At 38.4% G+C, this 18,127-nt stretch overlaps 1 protein-coding gene across 3 annotated transcripts in view; it reads right to left on the reverse strand.

The window, feature by feature from the left end:
- Nucleotides 1–18,127, reverse strand: part of LOC128694216 (uncharacterized) — a 32,175-nt gene that overhangs the window by 4,006 nt on the left and 10,042 nt on the right. Inside the window, exons 3-7 of one of the 3 annotated variants that reach the window (XM_070082119.1) lie at nucleotides 15,741–15,997; nucleotides 15,070–15,340; nucleotides 9,192–9,317; nucleotides 2,365–2,411; nucleotides 2,068–2,166 (exon numbers count right to left, since the gene is read on the reverse strand). In XM_070082119.1, coding sequence (XP_069938220.1) covers nucleotides 2,068–2,166; nucleotides 2,365–2,411; nucleotides 9,192–9,317; nucleotides 15,070–15,191 — 394 coding nt within the window. In that variant the 5' untranslated portion in view covers nucleotides 15,192–15,340; nucleotides 15,741–15,997. The remainder of the gene's footprint in view (nucleotides 1–2,067; nucleotides 2,167–2,364; nucleotides 2,412–9,191; nucleotides 9,318–15,069; nucleotides 15,341–15,740; nucleotides 15,998–18,127) is intronic. The other 2 variants (XM_070082120.1, XM_070082118.1) reach the window with 2 other exon arrangements.

An 18,127-nucleotide genomic window follows, 5' to 3' on the forward strand; every position in this document is an offset into this window, starting at 1 on the left:
ATTCCCAGTGTCCGACTAAACCTTTACAAAAATTCAATGTGTGTCAAAGGGCCTAAAATCTGGAACACCCTACCTGAAAACTCTAGAACTGCAGACACATTCATCACTTTCAAAACTACAGTTAGAAAACATCTTATCTCCCTGATACACCCTGTCAACTAACTACATGTAAACCACCTGGTGGTTCACACTTACACTCACTCACCCATTGACTATAAACACAGAAATACGAATCTTTATCTTAAAATAATGAATCCTAACTAGTCATAAGTTTGCCTATGATACTCCAATATAGAAACTATGTATTGTGCCAAAACAAAAGCATTCACATTGCTAAACTCACAAACTATAATGTAGTCACTTAGCCTTAATACCATAATCTGTAATAATTTAAAGTTTAGAATTAATCTAAGTCTGCCCGAAATGCCTAGCCATGCTAGGTGTCCTAGTGGTCCCCTCTGTAATTAGTATTTTAAAACATGTAAACCACACAATATCCAAAATCTGTAAACCCCACATCGTAATCCTTATAGAGAATAAACTTGATTGATTGATTGATATATAATAACAATGTACTACATATAATAATAGACGGCTTCAAAAGGCTGTCACTAGATGGTAGTGTTTACCACAACAAAGAGGGAGCAGCTGTGGCCACCTCCACCTGTTACATAATGACATATTTTATTCATTCTAGAGTATATATCAGGTTTCTATGTGATTTATATTGTTTATTTCATATTAGACGAATTGTGATAGATAAATAAGCCAAAGAGTTGATGATAGTGAAATATTCAAGGAGTATGTTGTCCTGTCTCCAGACAAACTCTCGTCGGCTGCCGACACCACCCATACCACTACATGAATGACATATTTTATTCATTCTAGAGTATGTATCAGGTTTCTATGTGATTTATGTTGTTTATTTCATATTAGAAGAACTGTGATAAATAAGCTGTAGAGTTGATGATAGCAAAATATTCAAGAAGTATGTTGTCCTGTCTCCAGACAAACTCCCGTTGGCCGCCGACGCCGCCCATACCACTACATGAATGACATATTTTATTCATTCTAGAGTATATATCAGGTTTCTATGTTATTTATACACAAATAACCCGCACATAAAAGAGAGAAGCTTACGACAATGTTTCGGTCCGACTTGGACCATTTACAAAGTGACTTTGTAAATGGTCCAAGTCGGACCGAAACATCATCGTAAGCTTCTCTCTTTTATGTGCGGGTTATTTGTGTATTGTTCCAGTCACAGTATTGTGCCTTTTTTTGTTATTTCTATGTTATTTATATTGTTATGTCATATTAGACGAACTGTGATAGATAAATAAGCCGTATAGATGATATTAGCGAAATTATTCATGAAGTTTTTTGCCCAGTCTCCAGACAAACTCTCATCCACCGCTGACACCGCCCATACCACTACATGAATGACATATTTTATTCATTCTAGAGTATATATCATGTTTCTATGTTACTTATATTGTTTATGTCATGTTAGATGAACTGTGATAGAATAAGCTGTATAATGATATTAGCGAAATTATTCATGAAGTATTTTGCCCGGTCTCCAAACTCTCGTCCACCGCCGACACCACCCATACCACTACATGAATGACATTTTACTCATTTTAGAGTATATATCAGGTTTCTATGTTATTTATATTGTTTATTATGTCATATTAGATGATGTGAGACGGATAAATAAGCCGTGGAGTTGATATTAGCGAAATTATTGAAGTACAGAATTCCACTGGAACGGATTAATTGCATTTCAGTTAATTTAAATGAGGAAAACTGACTCTGCAAACGAGCAAATCCAGTTGCGAGCAAGGTCATGGAATGGATTAAACTTGCAAGTAGAGGTTCCACTGTATACATGAACCACAAACAATAAATACATCGTTCTCCTTTTTAACTTTGATATACATACAAAAAAAATTCCTGTGATAAAATGGAAAGTGTCCTCAAACACATATACTAGAGCAGTATTCCTGCAATAAATGGCTATTCTTTTATCACAATACCATACACTACAGGTGCACCTCAACTTACAATGATTCGACTCAGGATATTTCAACTTGACGATGTTGTTTATCATATCATTTTCGATGGCTTTGTGGGAACATAACCCCACTATAAGTTGATAAGAACCTGTAGCACAAAATCTAGTGAAAAAAGTATTTTACAAATTCACATTATTCCATTCTTATGAGATGACAAACTTATTAATCTTTAAATACATAAAAAAATGATGCTACTACACTTTTTACAATAATTAACAAAGTGATCCTCTCAATACATAAGTGTTTCACAAGGCAAGACTTTTATAATCCAGCCTTACAGACTTACCTTCAGAGTCGTTGGGAAGCTCTAAACTCGTACTGATTATACAGCACCTGAGAAACAACAAATTATGTTTTTTATATACAAGATGATTCAGTAAAAACAAAGCAACAATGCAGGGTGACCCAAAAAAGAAGAGAGACTTTGACCATCATTCACGCCATCACTGTCTTGTCAGAGGCACGCAGATACACATCCTTAAATTCAACTATCCAGTACAGTGGTCAGAATTTAGCAATTTTGCCAATTTCACACAAATTTCAAAAGATGCCAATTTCGGAATAGGGTCCAGAATAAACAAGAAAGACATTCCTGGCACTAAAATGACATTTCCTCTAGTCATTAGTCATGTCTCAAGTCCCCTCTTATATTCTTTTGCTTTCCACTTTGAATTTTTATTTTCACAAAAAATATAAGATTTACTGTTATGCAGACTACTGCATTAGTGTAAAAAATGGTATAAATATTATTGGTGCACTTGTGAAAGAATATTAGACTCACCAGTTGACATGTATTGCACGCTTGGCATGATTTGTTTACTTTTGAAGTTTGGTAAAAATCGAACATTTCTGCTACTTTGAGCTCAATTTCAAGGCACCTTTCTTTGTAAAACAAGTCAAAATCATCTCAATTTCTGTAATATGTCTTCCATTCTATAAAATGAGACCAAGAAAACTAGAATACAACAATAAATACCATACGAAAATACACTGCAAAGTCGCTGATTTATTAAAAAAAAATGGTCAAAGTTTTTTTTTCTCATTATGCACTGTGTGCTGCAGGATTTTTTTTAGACTGTGCACACTGACCACATAGACCCATTCTTTCATATGAAGGCCTACCAGCTTTCTCCCTCTAGATTTGAGGCCGCTAGAATTTATGAGTACTAGTACGTCAAAAACCCCTACACGTAAAACGTACTAGTACGACGAAAACCCTCAAAGGGTTAATAATTAAGTACTATTTGCAACTTTCCATATTTAGAGGCCTTTGTTTACCTTCATAATAACTTAATAAAACACCTATAAAACAAGGATAATGTAATTACAAGACCATTTATCCTAAGCACACTAACTTACGATTTTGTTCTGGGTGATTTGCAGTCTATCTTTCAGTTTTTTTGTCAAGGCAGAGTACCATAAAGAGCAAGTGTAATCCATATGGCATTGTATAAGGGCTAGACATAGGGTCCTGCGAGCCTCAGTAGGTAGACACTGTGCTTGTCTATACAGGAACTTCAGTCTGGCATTCGCTTTCTTTACTACACTGTTCCCTATCAATTCTCCTGACATGCATGGGTCAAAATATCTGGGAATCCCCTTTGACCCATGCATGTCAGGAGAATTGATAGGGAACAGTGTAGTAAAGAAAGCAAATACCAGACTGAAGTTCCTGTATAGACAAGCACAGTGTCTACCTACTGAGGCTTGCAGGACCCTATGTCTAGCCCTTATACAATGCCATATGGATTACACTTGCTCTTCATGGTACTCTGCCTTGACAAAACAACTGAAAGATAGACTGCAAATCACCCAGAACAAAATCATAAGATTCATCCTGGGGCTGGGACCAAGAGAGCATGTAGGCCAGAATGAATTACAGCAGTTGGATATGCTGAATGTTGAAGACAGAGTAAAACAACTGAAGCTAAATCATGTTTATAAAATTGCTCACAAACAGTGTCCAGAATATCTTGCTGTCAATTTTGTCAAGGTTGGGAACCAAAGCAATCATAGTACTAGGGGGAGAGAGCACAACTTTGTAGTACCCACAGCCATTGGCCAGGCTTCAAACACCTTTTATTGTACAGCAATAAACGAATGGAACAGACTGCCCGCACATGTCAAAGCCAGTCATAGCATGAACCAGTTTAAGAAGAGTGTCAAAAGGTGTCTGATGAATGTAGCTACAGAAAGGGAGGGGAATGATTTTCTATTTTTTAGCTAACATATGTGTAAATTTTGCCTTATTCCTAGTAATGACCCTTGTGTAGTAGATAGTCTTTTTAGTATGATAATAAGATGTTATCTTCATTATAGAATAATATGAAAATATTATAACCTTTACATTATAATAATAAGGTAAAAGGACTCCAATAGAAATAAGTCACTCTGTCTGACTTTTTTGGGTTATCCTAGGTTCTCTACACATATGCTGCTATGTATGATAATTCTATGTAACTGTATTTATGTATACCTGAATAAACTTACTTACTTACTTACATTTACTGGTACAAAACCTCTATGCATTAGAAAACACTGTTTGTCAACTAAAATACTAAACAGTAATAACAAAAATTCACAACTGATCAAAAATTTGGAAAGGAAATATTTAGCGGGCATTTGTTTCATCATGTACTTTTATAATGACTTTATAATGGTCCTGGAGATGGGAAGTACAGTTCCTGCACTCTGAAGGAGGGGTGTTAATGTTGCAGTTTTATAAACTGTAGTGTAAAGCACCCCTCTGGCAAGACAGTGATGGAGTGAATGATGGTGAAAATTTTGCTTTTTCGGGCCACCCTGCCTTGGTGGGAATCGGCCAGTGTGTTAATAAAAAAAAATAATAATTTATAATGGTCCAAGATGTACCTTTGTCAATATAATGGTACAGAATGTACCTTGTCAGGCAACTTTATAAAGGTACAGGATGTGCATTTGGGAGGTCAGTGATGTAAATAAGAAAGAGGAGAGGACCTAGGACACTTCCCTGTGGCACGCCAACAACTACAGGCTGAGTATTGGAGGTCATGCCATTTATGAATACATATTAATGTCTTCCACTAATATAGGTACATGTAGTAGGTTGGTAGACAGCAACCGCCCAGGGAGGTACTACCGTCCTTCCAAGTGAGTGTAAAACGAAAGCCTGTAATTGTTTTACATGATGGTAAGATTGCTGGTGTCCTTTTTTCTGTCTCATAAACATGCAAGATTTCAGGTACGTCTTGCTACTTCTACTTACACTTAGGTCACACTACACATACATGTACAAGTATATATATACACACCTCTCTGGGTTTTCTGCTATTTTCTTTCTAGTTCTTGTTCTTGTTTATTTCCTCTTATCTCCATAGGGAAGTGGAATAGAATTCTTCCTCCGTAAGCCATGCGTGTTATAAGAGGTGACTAAAATGCCAGGACCAAGGGACTAGTTACCCCTTCTCCTGTATAAATTACTAAATTTAAAGAGAGAAACTTTAGTTTTTCTTTTTTTGGCCACCCTGCCTTGGTGGGATACAGCCAGTTTGTTGAAAGAAGTCTTCCACTAAGATAAGATTTTATGTAATTGAGAAAGTGTCCTCTGACCCCATAATGCTCTAGTTTTAGGTGCATGGCATTGTGGTCTACTGTATCAAATGCTTTCCGTAGGTCTATGAAGAGCCCCAGAGGATATTCATTTTTTTCAGTTGCTGTATGTAGTAATTCGAGTATCTGAATAATTGATCATTTGTGCTTTTATTCAGGCCTAAACCCAAACTGGCAAAGGTTCAGTATGTTATAGGATAGGAGGAAGGAATAGATTTGTTTATGGATTATTTTTTCGAAGATTTTAGAGAGCAAAGGAGAATTAGATATTAGTCTGTAGTTCTTTAGTTCTGTATATATAATTATACAGTACTCTGAGATGACCCCTGTTGTCTTGAGTATGGATGGCAAGGATAAATTGTACTACCTCATACATTAATAATAGAGTGAAATATAGAATATTTGTATTCTACCACTGTAAAAGAACTAATTACAAACTTAAAAATGTAAATAACAAAAAAAGGCACAATACCGTGACTGGAACGATACACAAATAACCCGCATTACAGTTGGTGTCCCACAGGGAAGTGTCCTTGGCCCTCTTCTCTTTCTCCTATACATAAATGACCTTCCAAATGCTTCGCAATTACTCAAACCCACACTATTTGCAGATGACACTACATACATCTTCTCTCACCCGAGCCCAGACACGCTAGCCAATACTGTAAATACCGAATTACAGAAAATATCTACCTGGATGAGGACTAACAAACTTACACTAAACATTGACAAAACCTACTTCATTCAGTTTGGTAACAGAGCTACAGATGTCCCTCTTAACATAATGATAAACGGATCACCTATCACAAAGCTAACAGAGGGAAAATTCTTAGGAATCCACCTTGATAATAGACTCAAATTTCATACACATATACAACAAATTTCTAAGAAAATTTCCAAGACTGTAGGCATACTATCGAAGATACGGTACTATGTTCCACAGTCAGCCCTCCTGGCCCTATATCACTCTCTTATTTACCCCTATCTCACCTAGGGAATTTGTGCATGGGGCTCAACAACAATTAACCATCTCAGACCACTAATTACCCAACAAAAGGCTGCAGTTAGAATGATAACAAATTCTCACTACAGGCAGCACACTCCACCAATATTCAATACACTAAACCTACTCACCATACAAAACATCCATACTTATTACTGCACCTATTACATACATAGAACACTTAACTCTGATATTAACCCTCCCCTCAAACATCACCTTGCCATCCTCAACAGAACACATGACCATAACACAAGGCACAGATCACTCTTTGATGTTCCTCGTGTCCATCTCACACTATGCAAAAACTCAATGCACATAAAAGGCCCTAAAATCTGGAATTCATTACCTGTAAATATAAAAGAAACACTACCTGTTTATAAATTCAAGTCTCTTCTCAAAGATCACTTACTCACCCAAAACCAAATAAATACTGAATAACTGAACCTTATAAATTGTATATCTTAAATGTTTCTCACAATTATATCACATAAATGTTAAACCTAAAACCCAATCTAACTTTATTATTTTTTAAATACACTCCCTAACAGAATACTCCATACGACTGAATGTACAACAATGCATGCAACCATATGACCTGTCTTTGTAATACTCATTTGTGCTTTATAGTTATCTGTCTACAATAATGTATTATCACTGATTTCATCATTGCTTAGTTAATTTTAAGCCAGCCCGTAATGCTATGCATAGTATAAGTGGCTTTGGCATGCTGCTCTTATCTGTATTTTTTTGTACCTCTGTATGTATGCTCAAATTGTAAATAAATATATAAATAAATAAATAAATAAATAAATAGAAGAGAGGAGCTTACGATGATGTTTCGGTCCGACTTGGACCATTTACAAAGTAAGATTGTATCATAAACTGTACTACCTCAGATACTCGAATTACTATATACTGTATAGCAACTGAAAAAAATGAATATCCTCTGGGGCTCTTCACAGACCTATAAAAAGCATTTGATACAGTAGATCACTAAAACTACTTTATAACTGTCAGGGCTACTACAAGTGCTATATAATTGTCAGTGACTACTACAAGCACAGGTTAAACATCACTAATCTGGCAATCAGTTATCTGGTTCCATCAGTAATCCGACACTAATTTCAGCTAGCATAATTTCAAATTTCATCATTATACTGACTGAAATTGTGCAGATGGTTGTAAATCCACAGCAGCAAGCCAGTGGAGGAGAAAGCAGTGATGAAAATGAGGAAGATGTAGCAGAAAGTCTCTCTATTGATAGGTTAATTAAGTGTATTCTAACCTAACCACTCTGTAATCCAGCAAACTACAGGTCCCAATGATGCCGGATTAGTGATGGTTGACCTGTACTATATAACTGATGGACTACTACAAGGGCAAAGCATTTCCTTACACCTGTTGTCCTGCTCACCTAGCAGAAAATAGGTACCTGGGTGTTAGCCCACTGGCATGAGTCGCATCCTGGGGAGACAAGATTGAGGACCCCAATGGAAGTAAGTTACAGTCCTTGATGCACTGACTTTCTTGGGTTATCCTTGGTGGCTAACCCTCCGGGGTTAAAAATCCAAATGAAATCTTATCTCTTATCACTTATAAGGACTATACAACTGTTAAGGACTACTATCAGGATTATATAACTCTTAGGGATTTCTAGAAGACTATACAGTGGAACCCCAAGTTTCGTCTGCCCTGAGTATCATATGCTTCGAGTTTAGAACCATTTTTACAGCTAAATTTTGTCCCAAGTTTCGCACTGTATGGCCTGTCTAACAGGATCACAGATGCCACACACATCTTATTAAAAAATATAATTTTGGTGACCCATTTCATACCATTTTCAATCCAAATTATGCCAACTTAGGTTGTATACAATGGACTAGATTCCATAAAATTTACTTTCTTTGTAACGGCAGTGTTTGTATTAACATAACTGACCAACTGCCAAATAACTCTTCAGCTATACAACATTTAACTATGTTCTTTCTTCTTTCAACACACCGGCCGTATCCCACCAAGGCAGGGTGGCCCAAAATGAAAAATGAAAGTTTCTCCTTTTACATTTAGTAATATATACAGGAGAAGGGGTTACTAGCCCCTTGCTCCCGGCATTTTAGTTACCTCTTACAACACGCATGGCTTACAGAGGAAGAATTCTGTTCCACTTCCCCATGGAGGTAAGAGGAAATAAACAAGAACTAGAAAGAAAACAGAAGAAAACCCAGAGGGGTGTGTGTATATATATGCTTGTACATGCAAGTGTAGTGTGACCTAAGTGCAAGTAGAAGTAGCAAGACATACCTGAAATCTTGCATGTTTATGAGACAGACAAAAGACACCAGCAATCCTACCATCATGTAAAACAATTACAGGTTTTCATTGTACACTCACTTGGCAGGACAGTAGTACCTCCCTGGGCGGTTGCTGTTTACCAACCTACTACCTAGGATATAACTATGTATATGACTTAATATAAATCACTAATATAAAATGACAAATATTTCAAGTATATCTACCCACACCTTAAAGGAGTGGTGGAGACATTAGCAGTTTTGAGGTGTAGTATCAGTGCCACTTTGGCAAGACTGTGATGGTAAAAGCATTTCTTCTTTGTTTGGGTCACTACCTTGATGGGAAACAGACAGTTTCTGGAAACAAAATTTATAAAGCATTTATATGACACTATTACTCAAATGTCATTGCAAAGATCTAATGTGGATTGCATCAATCAACCCAGTTACTACATGAGATGGATTTAATAAACTATACTGACAAAGATTGAAGATCTACTCAATAAAATGCTATAACTTCCCAACATCCCTCTAGCTTACACCAACAGAGCCCACTGAGGTTACCATGATTATTAACAATCTAAATAACAAATCAAGGAATGTAACCCAAGTGCCACCACTACTGTATAAATGAGTGGCTCAAATCCTTTCACCCACCATTGCATTACTCTTCAACAAATCGCTAGATACCAACACTTTCCCGGAATTACTCAAGCTAGCAAGGATTACACCAATATACAAAGGTGGTGACCCAACAAAAACAATTATAGGCCAATATCAAGCTTGCCTTTACTTTCCAAAATCTTCAAGAAACTTGTACACAAAAGGTTACATTCCTTCATAACATCACAAAGCATCCTCAACCCCTGCCAGTTTGGCTTCAGGAGAAACAAAAGCACAAATGATGCAATAATAAAAATGCTAGACCTACTTTACACAGCACTGGATAAAAATGAATACCCACTTGGACCCTTTATCGACCTTAACCCTTTGACTGTCGCGGTCGTATATGTAGAGATACCGTGTTTGACGTATCTATACACATAAATTCTAGTGGCTTCAAATCAAGCAGGAGAAAGCTGGTAGGCCCACATGTGAGAGAATGGGTCTCCATGGTCAGTGTGCACCATATAAAAAAAATCGGGGAGCCAGTGGTGCATTGTGGGAATACCATTTCAGTCGTCCTTTTTCAGCATGTCTAGAGGTAAGAAATATGTGACTTCCCTGCAAATCTGGGACTCTTCTCTTCCCAAGTGATGCTCTAACACAGATGGAAGTGTCAATGAAGATCAATTTCATGATTTCGAGGAGTTTGAGACCAAAAGCAATGGAGGAGGAGGAGGAGGAGGAAGAGGAGGAGGAAGAAGAGGAGGAGGAAGAAGAGGAGGAGGAAGAAGAGGAGGAGGAAGAAGAGGAGGAGGAAGGAAGGAAGGAGGAAGAGGAAGGAAGGAGGGAGGAGGAGGAAGGAGGGAGGAGGAGGGAGGAGGAAAAAAGGAGGAGGAAGGAGGGAGGAGGGAGGGAGGAGGAAGAAGGAGGGAGGAGGTGGGAGGAAGGAGGAGGAAGGAGGGAGGGAGGAAGAAGGAGGGAGGAGGAGGAAGGAGGGAGGAGGAGGAAGGTGGAAGGAGGAGGAAGAAGAAGAAGAAGAATAAGAAGAATAAGAAGAAGAATAGGAATAATAATAATACCTAATAATAATATGTAATAATATGTTGCCTTGAGTCATGAAAACAGTTCAGCCCATGACAGTGACAAGATAACATCTGATAACAGCTGACCTCTGATGAGTGTAAACCAGGGTGGAGGCAGCTGTCCATCTGTCTAGAACCAGGAGGAGGAGGACGAGGACGAGGACGAGGAGGAGGACGAGGAGGAGGAGGAGGAGGAGGAGGAGGAGGAAAAGGAGGAGGAGGAGGAGGAGGAGGAGGAGGAGGAGGAGGAGGAGGAGGAGGAGGAGGAGGACGAGGAGGAGGAGGACGAGGAAGAGGAGGAGGAGGAGGAGGAGGAGGAGGAGGAGGAGGAGGAGGAGGAGGAGGAGGAGGAGGAGGAGGAGGAGGAGGAGGAGGAGGCGGAGGAGGAGGAGGAGGAGGAGGAGGAGGAGGAGGAGGAGGAGGAGGAGGAGGAGGAGGAGGAGGAGGAGGAGGAGGAGGAGGAGGAGGAGGAGGAGGAGAAGGAGGAGAAGGAGGAGGAGGAGGAGGAGGAGGAGTAGGAGGAGTAGTAGGAGGAGGAGAAGGAGGAGGAGGAGGAGGAGGAGGAGGAGGAGAAGGAGGAGGAGGAGGAGGAGATGACGACGAACAAACATTTGTCTGTCTATTTGTCTGTCTGCCAAACTCCCTGTCTATCCGTCTAGCTCTGTCTCAGAGAGAGCCACAAGACTGTGTCATCATCACCTTTACTCACATCTTCAAGTAGAGTATAGCACTTTGTCTGGATTTTTTGGGTTATCCTAGGTAATTTACACTATGTATAGTTGTATTTATGTGTACCTGTACCAGAGATAGACAGAGAGACAGATTGAAAGAGATAGAATGAGGGAGAAAGATAATTAGATAGAATGGAGGGGGAAGCAGCATCCGACCCCATTGTTTTGACAGGCGGTAGGGGGAGTGACTAATGAGACAATATGTCACTTTGACAGCTGCCGACTCCTGACTCAAAACAATTATAAGCCACACACTCGCACACAAGACAAGCTTGCTGAAGGGTGATAATAGGAGTTTTATGAAAGTATCTAGTGACTATATATGTGTATATATATTATAGAAACCAGAAGCAAGAAGGGAAGGCAGGAATGAAGGAAGGACTAGATGAAAGGAAGGAAAAAAGTAATGAAGGACAGATGAAGGAATGTAGGAAGAGAGGTGGAATGCCCTCCAGGTAGCCTCCAGGTAGGAAAGGAATGAAGGAAATTAGGAAGGAATGATGACACACGACCATTTACCTAGGATAACTACATAACACAACTGCCTGCTAATACTTTGAAGAAAGCTGCTCAGACGAGGTGTTTTGTCTTTGCACATAAAAAAAAAATTCAACAAAAATGCACACACACTGATTTTATGTGTGTGTGTGTAAAACACCATTGTGTATGACACCATGTTTTATGTGTGAGAGTGTAAAACACCACTGTGTATGACACCATGTTTTATGTGTGAGAGTGTAAAACACCACTGTGTATGACACCATGTTTTATGTGTGAGGAGTGTAAAACACCACTGTGTATGACACCATGTTTTATGTGTGAGAGTGTAAAACACCACTGTGTATGACACCATGTTTTATGTGTGAGGAGTGTAAAACACCACTGTGTATGACACCATGTTTTATGTGTGAGAGTGTAAAACACCACTGTGTATGACACCATGTTTTATGTGTGAGGAGTGTAAAACACCACTGTGTATGACACCATGTTTTATGTGTGAGGAGTGTAAAACACCACTGTGTATGACACCATGTTTTATGTGTGAGAGTGTAAAACACCACTGTGTATGACACCATGTTTTATGTGTGAGGAGTGTAAAACACCACTGTGTATGACACCATGTTTTATGTGTGAGGAGTGTAAAACACCACTGTGTATGACACCATGTTTTATGTGTGAGGAGTGTAAAACACCACTGTGTATGACACCATGTTTTATGTGTGAGAGTGTAAAACACCACTGTGTATGACACCATGTTTTATGTGTGAGAGTGTAAAACACCACTGTGTATGACACCATGTTTTATGTGTGAGAGTGTAAAACACCACTGTGTATGACACCATGTTTTATGTGTGAGGAGTGTAAAACACCACTGTGTATGACACCATGTTTTATGTGTGAGGAGTGTAAAACACCACTGTGTATGACACCATGTTTCACAGAGTTCCACAAGCTGCAGAACTTCTAGGAGTATGTTCAGTGACTGTATATTGGTATATATATTATAGAACAATAGTAATAAAAATTTTTTTGTATTGTTTGTTTTTGTAAACAAGTTTTGTAAACAATATATTGATAATTATGTTTGTGTGCTTATTGTGTTGTATACAACGAGTGTATATATGTACATTGCACCTTACTTTAAGAAAGCTTTTCATACAGTAGATCATAGCATCCTCAAGCTTAATCATTACAGTATAAGAGGCCATGTGCTTGCATTTATCAAGTCCTACCTCACTAAGAGAAAGCAATACACCTGTCAATGACACAACCTCCTCGACAAAACCCCTGGACACTGGTGTACCACAGAGTAGCATTCTTTGCCCCCTCCTTTTCCTTTTATACATCAATGATCTTCCAAGAGTATCACAACAACTTACATTTATTCTCTTTGCTGAGAACACAACTTTTGTCATCTCTCAACCAAATTTAGCCTCACTCAACACTTGCTAACAAAGAACTCACAAAAATAGCAACCTGGCTGACTGTCAATAAACTCATACTAAATATAGACAAAACCTTTTACATTATATTTGGGAGTAGAGCAAGTGAGGACCAACTAAATATGCTTAACAACATCCTTATTGTTAAACATAATGAGGGAAAATTCCTGGGTGTGCACCTTGACAGCAACCTAAAATTCAACACCCATATCCAACACATAACAAAAAAGGTTTCTAAAACAGTTGTCATCCTCTCAAAGATATGTTACTATGTATCACAAACAGCACTACTTACACTATACTATTCACTGATCTACCCATATTTGTGCCTGGGGTTCCACAATGACAAACCACCTAAAATCAATAGTAACACAACAAAAAGCTGCAGTGCAAATTTTCACACAATCCACTGCTAGACAACCCTCCCCCCCTCACTGCTAGACAACCCTCCCCCCCTCCTCACTGCTAGACAACCCTCCCCCCCTCCTCACTGCTAGACAACCCTCCCCCCCTCACTCTTCAAAGACCTAGACCTACACACTATACAAAACATTAACTCATACTATTGTGCAACCTACATCTACAGAATAAATTCTAATATAAATCCCGACCTGAAGCACTATTGACAGTCGCAACAGGACTCACAGACACAACACTAGGCATAAAAACCTCTATGACATTCCCTGCATAAGGCTAAATCTTTTTAAAAACTCATTATACATAAAAGGATCCAAAATCTGGATCTCTCTGCCAGAAATCTCCAGAACCACTGGTTCAGCATTTTTCCAAAACTATAGTTAGAAAACACTTTATCTCCTTAACCTATCCCAGCCCATCATAAATACATATGTAAAAACTGTACATGCATTTGCTCAATATCATGAACATAGGTAAAACTTTTTCATCAATATATACTTGCTCTCAATATCTGTATTCATCTCAAATATTAATCACTCCATTGTATCCACCTAAGGTTAATAATAAAAAATGTATGTATTCTCTACAAGACTTATTAAAGTCATATAGCATGACTTAATAGAATACTCAAGTCTCTTGTATTCATTGTAACTCATCTAATGACCATATATACTGTTATTGCCTTATTAATCTTAAGTTAATTTTAAGTTTGCCAGAAATGCTCTGCATACAAAGGGGTTTTTGGTATGTACACCCAACTATTACTCTACTTTGTACATACATGTATCATGTCAAAATAAAATATATTATTATTATTCCTAGGTAGTAGGCTGGTAGACAGCAACTGCCCAGGGAGGTACTACTGTCCTGCCAAGTGAGTGTAAAACGAAAGCCTGTGATTGTTTTACATGATGGTAGGATGGCTGGTGTCCTTTTTTCTGTTTTGTAAACATGCAAGAATTCAGGTACGTCTTGCTACTTCTACTTACACTTAGGTCACACTACACATACATGTACAAGCATATATATACACACCCTCTGGGTTTTCTTCTATTTTCTTTCTAGTTCTTGTTCTTGTTTATTTCCTCTTATCTCCATGGGGAAGTGGAACAGAATTCTTCCTCCGTAAGCCATTCGTGTTGTAAGAGGCGACTAAAATGCCTGGAGCAAGGGGCTAGTAACCCCCTTCTCCTGTATAAATTACTAAATTTAAAGAAAGAAACTTTCGTTTTTCTTTTTGGGCCACCCTGCCTTGGTGGGATACGGCCAGTTTGTTGAAAAAAAAAAATTATTATTATAAACTCCTCACACACACTATTGACAAACTAACATTAACCTCTGATGAGTTCTGAGTGTTTTTCTGCTGCCAGAGCCCAGCCAGGGGTCAGGCTCATCTGGTGTTTGCCTGCTACACCAGGATATTACTGCTGGTGGTCCACTGACCCACTCCATCACAGCCTGGTTGATCCAGCACCTGGTGAAGATACTTGTCCAGTTTCCTCTTGAAGGCTTCTACACTTGTTCCAGCATTATTTTTGGTTACATGTTGCAACAGTCTTGGTCCTCACATGTTGATACAACAACACACAATATTCAACAGTCTGGCAACACAACAAACCATATTTAGTATTTTTGACACTAATACTTTTTTCTTTAAACCACTTAATGTAATTTACATGAATTAATATAAACATAGGCACAAAAGATGGCCACAAATTATGTAATGCATTTTGACCAGCTAATTGTAAGCCATATTAATTAATATACATACTATTAAATAAGAATTCTTATGCAATTAACTAAAATAAGACACCTTGAAGAACTGAGACACTTATGCAACATAATAAGACACCTAATGACAAATAGTCTATCACAAGAGAGACATATTTCGAAGTACTAATTCAAAGATCCTCAGTTTTATACTGACTGAATATAGAAATGTTGAAGACACAGTAAGTTACTTTAGATTACAATATAATTAAATAGGACAATATATGTTACCAATTATGTATGGGTGTTGAAGAAAGAACAGGGACAGGACTGGATGAAAGCTGGTTTTGTTAGACATAACAGACTGCTGTCTCAATTATGCTAAGGAGATGGTGTTTTTTAACAGCTTTGAAATGGGTGGCAGACAGGGAACCTTTCAATGCTTCAGACAGAGTTCCAGATCTTAAGGCCATTTATGATCATTGAATTTTCACACAGGTTGAGTTAGACATGGGGGGTGATGTCAGCTTTTTTGTGTCTTGTTGCTCCTATTAAAAGGAAAAAGTTCATAGAAAGGCTTATATTGAAAAATAATGTTCTATATACTGTAGGCACAGTAGCATGAGTGCATGTTTTATTTATTTAACAAGTTCAAGCTTGGGGGGAGTGTGTTGTCTGCCACTGGAATGGGTAATTGTTTGCACAGCAACTTTAAAGTTATTAACAATTTTAGGTCATAGATTCCTATATCCAACTCAATCCCTATGCTTCTACAATACTGTATAACACAAATATTGGGGTAGGGCTCTACCCCAATATTATCCAGATAACTGCAATCAAGTCGCTGTCCCAGATTTCCGCTTGGCCAACTTCGTGGGTATGACAAATTACCTGGGTGGGCTAAACTGGGACGACCTTACTATGTGTCAGGCAGGTAGAGTTGGTTGCCAATATGACATATTTCAGAGCATAGTGCTGGCTGGCCAGACGACTTTTGTCCTGAGTAGGGAAATTAGATCTAACAACAATGATCCCAAATGGATAAACAATAGATTAAAACATCTCACTGGTCAACAGAGAGGCATATATAGGCATATCAAAAGAGGGAAAGGGCAGTTAAGAAATCAATATATTCAATTAAAATGAGAAAAGCAAAAAGGGATTATGAGGTTAAAGTTGCAAGGGATTCTAAGACTAACCCAAAAGGGTTCTTTCAGGTATACAGAAGATAGATTAGGGACAAGATAGGCCCACTTAAAAGTAACTCAGGTCAGATCACTGACAGTGATGAGGAAATGTGTGAACTTTTCAATACCTACTTCCTCTCAGTTTTTACTCAAGAAGATACTAGCAAAATTATAGAAATAATAAATTATGTAGAAAAGGATAATAATAAACTATGCACAATTATGGTAACTAGTGACATGGTCCTCAGACAAATAGAGAAATTAATGCCTAAGAAATCCCCAAGCCCTTATGAACTGTTTGCAAGGGTTTTAAAGGAATGTAAAGAGGAACATAGCATACCTTTGGCTAATCTTTGCAATTAGTATACCTGGTAAAGTGTATGGTAGAGTTATTATTGAAAGAATTAAGAGTAAGACGGAAAATAGGATAGCAGATGAACAAGGAGGCTTTAGGAAAGGTAGGGGGTGTGTGGACCAGGTGTTTACAGTGAAACATATAAGTGAACAGTATTTAGATAAGGCTAAAGAGGTCTTTGTGGCATTTATGGATTTGGAAAAGGCGTATGACAGGGTGGATAGGGGGGCAATGTGGCAGATGTTGCAGGTGTATGGTGTAGAAGGTAGGTTACTGAAAGCAGTGAAGAGTTTTTACGAGGATAGTGAGGCTCAAGGTAGAGTACGTAGGAAAGAGGGAAATTATTTCCCAGTAAAAGTAGGCCTTAGACAAGGATGTGTGATGTCACCGTGGTTGTTTAATATACAGTGGACCCCCGGTTAACGATATTTTTTCACTCCAGAAGTATGTTCAGGTGCCAGTACTGACCGAATTTGTTCCCATAAGGAATATTGTGAAGTAGATTAGTCCATTTCAGACCCCCAAACATACACGTACAAACGCACTTACATAAATACATTTACATAATTGGTCGCATTCGGAGGTGAGCGTTATGAGGGGGTCCACTGTACTTATAGATGGGGTTGTAAGAGAAGTAAATGCGAGGGTCTTGGCAAGAGGCGTGGAGTTAAAAGATAAAGAATCAAACATAAAGTGGGAGTTGTCACAGTTGCTCTTTGCTGATGACACTGTGCTCTTGGGAGATTCTGTAGAGAAGTTGCAGAGATTGGTGGATGAATTTGGTAGGGTGTGCAAAAGAAGAAAATTAAAAGTGAATACAGGAAAGAGTAAGGTTATGAGGATAACAAAAAGATTAGGTTATGAAAGATTGGATATCAGAGTGGAGGGAGAGAGTATGGAGGAGGCGAATGTATTCAGATACTTGGGAGTGGATGTGTCAGCGGATGGGTCTACGAAAGATGAGGTGAATCATAGAATTGATGAGGGGAAAAGGGTGAGTGGTGCACTTAGGAGTCTGTGGAGACAAAGAACTTTGTCCTTGGAGGCAAAGAGGGGAATGTATGGGAGTATAGTTTTACCAACGTTCTTATATGGGTGTGAAGCATGGGTCATGAATGTTGCAGCGAGAAGGCTGG

Source organism: Cherax quadricarinatus, chromosome 7, assembly GCF_038502225.1.
Source record: "Cherax quadricarinatus isolate ZL_2023a chromosome 7, ASM3850222v1, whole genome shotgun sequence".
Classification (NCBI taxonomy): domain Eukaryota; kingdom Metazoa; phylum Arthropoda; class Malacostraca; order Decapoda; family Parastacidae; genus Cherax; species Cherax quadricarinatus.